General features: G+C 33.3%; 1 protein-coding gene across 1 annotated transcript; it reads right to left on the reverse strand.

Moving 5' to 3' along the window:
• Positions 1–725: 725 nt before the first annotated feature.
• Positions 726–6,346, reverse strand: LOC149250673 (4-coumarate--CoA ligase-like). The gene is made up of 6 exons (XM_089459175.1): positions 4,976–6,346; positions 3,098–3,296; positions 2,628–2,773; positions 2,001–2,068; positions 1,801–1,903; positions 726–1,202 (listed from the first exon to the last, which is right to left on the reverse strand). Exons 1-6 carry the CDS (start codon positions 6,050–6,052, stop codon positions 1,062–1,064), a joined length of 1,734 nt encoding a protein of 577 aa, XP_089315301.1. The 5' UTR covers positions 6,053–6,346; the 3' UTR covers positions 726–1,061.
• Positions 6,347–6,715: the final 369 nt, after the last annotated feature.

A 6,715-nucleotide genomic window follows, 5' to 3' on the forward strand; every position in this document is an offset into this window, starting at 1 on the left:
GACCAATCTGAATGATGATATAAGAAGAGCTATGTGATTTGCAGCTCTTCTTGCTATCTTCATTCTGAAATTTTCGAGTAAAATAGTTTCACGCCATATATAAACACGTTATAATTTTCAAAAAATTATATGAGCAATATTTTTGTGGTTCCCAATTTTGTATGCCCCTTTTGTCTCTTGAATTAATCTTTACCAAAATATCTTATTGTATGCCCTTTTTGTCTTTGAGTTAATCTTTACCAAAATATCTTATGCTAAGTTAAGGAGATTACCATTACTCTGTTTTATATTAAAATATGTATATTAAGTTTAGGAGATTATCATTACTATGTTTTATTATTAATGTCATGGTTTAAGTTTAAATTAGGTAATCAAAATTAATTAACAAACGGGTGTAATTAAATTTTAGATCATTTTTATTATTATTATAAATATATTTATATATTTTAAATAAAGAATATAGTTTATTATATATAAATCTAAATAACTATAAATCCAATTTATTTAATATAAATTTAATAATAATTTATAATTTCATTATATCAATTTAACAATTCAAACTTACTATTCTAATATTTTTTAATATAATATAAATATAAATATCTATATATATATTATATATATATATATATATATCATCATAAAAATCTGCCCTGCAATTTAATTATTAAATTGCAAATATGGACACGTAACAAAGTCAAAATACATATACTTTACATGTGTCATCATCCAATACCAATTCAATTTATGAAACACATAATCCACGTAACAACCAAACGCAATGGAGGTGGAGAAACTTACAACTAACAGTAAAGCAGACCATGAAAGAAGCGATGTGAATCAGAAATATGGCACACTATTCAATGGCTTTCTCTCTATCCTAATTACTCTTAATAATCATGCCTCCCTCACACAGTACCAGGAATCCGTAAATATATCTCGAAAAAGGAGTCCAGAAAGCGGTGACATTATTGGAGTGACAGGTATTGGCCGCCCTCATGTGTCTATGGCATGCCCAAAAATTCTTGTTGAAGTGATAAAATGGACTAAAGAAAAGAATATCATGCTTTGATTTCAACGGTGGAGGTGGGGATGGGGGCAGAGAGCTTCGCCCTCAAATCCTTTCGCAGTATTTTTCCAGCAGGAGACTTGGGAATTGCGTGGATGAAATAGACCTTGTGCAGCTTCTTGTAGAACACCACCTGTTCAAAATTTGACCATATATTTAGATATTTACACACAGTATAATATAATTTGATTCTAGATCTTTTTCAAATTTGATGGATAATGCTAAGTCAAATAGTTCACTTCACTTTCATATATCAAATTTTCTTGAATAGTTTAGAATCTACAACCAAGACAGATTTCTGGAATAGTTGAGAATATGTAATCCAGATATTTCTGAATAGTTTAAAATCTACAATCAAGATAATAGTTTAAAATCTACCATCAATATGAAGACTAATTTTCACTTCCAAATTTATTTTAATAAAAAAATCTAAAATTTTTGAATGGTTTGGAATCCAAAATCAAGATAGATATCTGGAATAGTTGAGAATATGCAATGAAGATATAGAAATAGTTTAAAATCTATAATTAAGATAAAGAAGATAAATTCATTTTTAATAAATAGATTTATTTTATTAAAAAGTTGAAAATATGCAATCAAAATGAAGATTGGTTTTTTCTTTTTAGTTTACAGAAATTTAAATTTTGAATCTTTACCTAATATTTCATAACATAAAAATAATAAATTATCACTTCTAATAAATTAATTTATTTTAATAAAAAACAATTTACCTGTTTAGCCACAAATTGTTTGATTTCATCTTCTGTGAGATCAAATCCATTTGATCTCACCACAAAGGCTACTGGAACCTCTCCTGCAACTTCATCCTTTTGACTGCTCACACAGTTTAAGAAAAAAATGATGTTAAATTGTTTGCAAAAGGTTTAGTTGGCATTAAAGTGTGTGAGATTCATTCAGATCAGAGACTCACGGTACAACGGCTGCATCTGCAATAGATGGATGGGTGATGAGAATGGCTTCTAATTCAGCTGGAGGTACCTGTATATCAATAACGAATGGCTGATTAAAAATAAGATTTATATGGTTATACAGATTTAAAAACTGGAAAATCTAAAATAATTTATTATTTTTAACTTTTTATTATAGATTTAAAAATATTTTCAAAATGTGGTAGACTATGGAAATAGAGATGAACAAAGTCAAATTGTTTGAATAAGATCTATAAAATATTTAAGATTGGATTCTAAGTTTTAGAATATTCTCAAAATTTAAAAACAAAGTTAATCGTGGGACTGTGTTCATATAAGCCTGAAATAAATCACACTGTTTGACTTTAATCATATATATTTTGATTTCTAGTCAAATTATTTGACTTTCATCATATACATTAAATCTCTGAAATTTCTTATATATAAAACTTATAAAATATCTAAAATTAAATTAGAAATTCCAGAATATTCTTAAAATCTTAAAACGAAACTAAATATTAGACTCTGCTCGCACATTAAATGTGTGAACACAGTCAAACTGTTTAACTTTACTAATATACCTTAGATCTTTGAGCTATTTTTTGAAATCTAAGGTCCAGAATCCGAACCTGAAAGCCCTTATATTTGATAATCTCTTTCACTCTGTCCACAATGAAAACTTCGTCATCGTCATCAATATAACCAATATCCCCAGTATGCAGCCACCCATCTTCATCGATAGTTCTGGCTGTAGACTCGGCATCGTTCAGATACCCTGCAAAAAAACTCAAAGCTCAATACAGTGGCAGAATTCGGCTGAATCCGGGAGATAACAAAAACCAATAACATTTAACCTTAAAATTATAATTTAATTGCAACATGGAAACCTCAAAATATAGGGCAAATATGGCAGATTAGGGGGTCTCTGTGAAGGCCAAGTTTTCTTTCATAAATTTGAGATACCGTAAATTACGATGTAATTTTTTTTAAATGGTGTGGAATCCAAAATAAAAATCCAATTAGTATTTGGCAACTACGATTTTAACGCGTGACAGGTCACAAACTACTGTAAAACCAAAAATACCGAAAATACTGTTACCTTTCATAATCTGGGGCCCTCTGATGCAAATTTCTCCCGGTTGGTTGTAGGGAAGACACGTGCCCGTGTCGGGGTCAACGATCTTCATCTGGGCATTCCGAACAACCGTTCCACACGACCCGGACTTCGTCGGAAAGGGCTCCTTAGCGAAGGCCAGACACATTGATAGCACCGGTCCTGCCTCTGTCATACCGTATCCCTGCACAAAATCAATACCACAGAGCAGAGTTTTAAAAAATCCTCTTTATACTCTTATATCTGTTTATCTGAGTTTAGCTTATTTTGATTGCAGATTTTGCGTAGCCAACAAGAAAGGGGACAAAGGTATTTGTTGAATTTATTTAATGAATAAATAAATAAAATTATATTATATATATATATTATATAATTAACGGAGCTTATCAGGGCGTGTGACAAACTTGTTAAATTTGTTAAAAAAATATTGAATATATTAAATTTGCAATAAAAATAAAAATAAAGAAACCTCATCTTTTCACAATCAAATATTCTAACATTAAATTATCAGGGGTGTGACAAACAACCTATTAAATTTGTTCAATAAAATATTGATATATTAATATTGCAATAAAAATAAAGGTAAAGATAAAGAAACCTCATCTTTTCACAATCAAATATTCTAACAGTAAATTATAAAAAAGGGGCTGTTCATACCCAGTTTGATGACCAGGAGATCAGTTACAATTGCATGCCGTTTGTTGAATGGGAGGTGGTGATGCTCTACTTAACCTTCTAGTAATGGGAGTTATGCTTTATCCAACTTTTTAGTATTACCAATTATGTTATGTATTCTTCTTTCTGTTTTTTTAATTTCAGGTATTCAATTGTTTCAATTTATTGATTTATTATTCTCTTTATATATTAATGGGATGATTTTTACATATTAGTAGGATGGAATTTAATGGTCAAATTGACAAGTGATTTATTAGTAAAATATAATTAAAATAGTTGCAAAATTATTAAAAATAAATTTGAAATTGTTAAAATAAAAAAAAGTGTGCAATCTATCAAATTTAATAAATAAATCTATTTTGAAATTTCAACCTCACTTATCAATACCACTAAAATCTCAAAACAGATCCATAAATATCCCCAAAATCTTGTATTGAATTTTGAAACCATAAATTTTCAAAAAAATATAACATTAAACTATTTTCATTTATTGCAAATTTTCCTTTGGGAAAGAACATTTTTCATTATAAAGTATAATTAGTGTTCACATAAATTTGTAAAATGTGCAGTTATAAAATGTTTTTAAGTTTTTTAAAAATTGTATTTAAATTATTTTGATTTAACTTAACTTATATAAGTATACTTTCCCATAAAAAAAATTCAAGTTTTTATTTATATTTTCAAATAAAAAAAATTCAAGTTTTAAAATTGTTTTATATAATTGATTAAAATTGATTTTTAAAAAATTCAAATATTCAATGTGACCACCAAAATATAATTTAATTGTAAAATATTTTAATTATTTTGGTCAAAATTTGGTTATATATATTTACGATCCAGAAAACTCTTGAAACATTTCAATTATATAAATTAAAAAACTTGAATGTGTAATTTTAACACATTTTATACCATTTAACTATATAAAAACACGAAAAAACAAAACTCAAAACGATTAAACAATGGTTTTAAAAACTCTGCTCTTTCCCTCCATCATTAACATGGCACTGAATCTGTCTATCCCAATATTGACCATTCAATTTTTCTTGATATTAAACTATTTCCATGTTACTAATTTTACTTGAAATTTAAAATATTATGTTTCATTGGACATAATGAATTCGTTAAGAATACCATGGCAGAACATATACACAAAATAATACAAAAATATGCAGAGGTATGGAAGCCAACCTGACCAAAAGTGGCTCTGGGAAGTCGTAGCCTCAATGCATCCTCCAGCTCCTTCCCGAGAGGCGCGGCACCGGACAGCACAACCCTAATGGACGACAGATCGTAGCTTTCCACGAGCGCGTTCTTGGCAAAGGCGAGAACAATGGGAGGCACGACAGGCGCCACCGTGACCTTGAACCTCTGCACCAGATCCAGCAGGCTCCCGATCTCAAACTTGTGCATGAGCAGAATAGCAGACCCGGCCCTGAGCGAGCAGAGCAGCACAGAATTGAGCGAGTAGATATGAAACAGAGGCAGTACGCACAGCACCACATCCTCAGAATGCAAATACAGATTGGGATTTTCTCCATCGACTTGTTGGGCGACGCTAGAGACGAGCCCCTTGTGTGTCAACATGACACCCTTGGGGAGCCCCGTCGTGCCCGACGAATAAGGCAGCGCGACCGTGTCGTCGGGCTGGACGATACAGTCTGCAGGGCAGTATTCGTTCTCGTCGCCGTCTAACAAAAGCGAAATGTGCTCGCAGCCTTTTGGAGGGTTGTCAGTGGTTATCACTTGGACCCCATGATTCTCCATTAGGTCCCTCAGCTTTTCTACGCAAGCAGCGTAAGTGACAATCAGCCGGGCGCCCGATGCGCCCAGCTGTTTGGCAATGTCGGAGGGAGTGTAAAAAGGGTTCGCCGTGGTGGCAATGGCACCAGCCATGGACGCCCCTAGGAAAACAAAGACAAATTCGGGGCAATTGGGCAGCAGCAGCATGACCACGTCCCCCTTCTTGAATCCCAATTTGGCCAAACCCGAGGCCACCTTGCGAGATATCAATTCCACTTCGCCATAGCTGTAAATCTTCCCGTTCGACCCCTGTATCAGACATGGCTTATCTCTGAGCTCGTCCAGTTTCTCGAAGCAATACGAGTGCAATGGAAGATGGTATGGAATATCTATGTCTGGAAGCTTTGACCGATACAGAAAATCCATGCCGCCCTCATTCAATACCGCCCCTTCTTTGGCATCATGCTGGTTATTCTCGTTCTCAGTTGGCCGTGCCATGGGGGGAGCTGACTGTACCTCAATCATGGCTACTCTTAGCAAGAAAAAAAAGGAAAATCTTACAGAGAAAGCACTAGATTTGACTTAAGCTCCCCCAACCCCACCTACTTGTCCCCTGAAATCAATAAGAGAAGAAAACACTAAACACTCACAGAGTAATTTGCAGACGACAATGGATAGATATAAACTCTGGTTCTGCTGCTCTGTTCTAAGCTATTATTATTCATCATTGGTGCCCCTCGTTGAGGGGCTGGTGAGCGTATGTGTTAGGTGGATTTTCAGCCAGAATTTTTCAACTTCTTCTCCTCACTCTCCCCTCACACCACCACGCCCTGATTTGGATGCTCTATTTGACGTTGATGGGTAGATGTGAAATGGCGTGTAGGTATTCAACGTGCTAGCAGGACACGACCCAATCTTCCCCTTCGCCTTCCCTTCTTCCACAAACCTAATCTTCTTGGTATATTATGTCAGTAGAATATTTAGTGTGTATATTCCTTTTTTTTTGGAGGATACACATGCACATCCATCAATCACATGACCTACCAGCATTTTGTGTGGTGAGGTGTGTTGTGTGGGGAACATGTTTGACTTCCACAACTAACTTCTTTCAAAGGCATGACTAGCACATTGTAACTTACTAGGCCACCTATCCTCCATAGTAAAAAGTTGGTTTGTTAAAGTCCACTT

The sequence above is a fragment of the Pinus tabuliformis genome, chromosome 7 (genome assembly GCF_031772625.1).
Source record: "Pinus tabuliformis cultivar Carrire ecotype Pingquan chromosome 7, CPIR1, whole genome shotgun sequence".
Classification (NCBI taxonomy): domain Eukaryota; kingdom Viridiplantae; phylum Streptophyta; class Pinopsida; order Pinales; family Pinaceae; genus Pinus; species Pinus tabuliformis.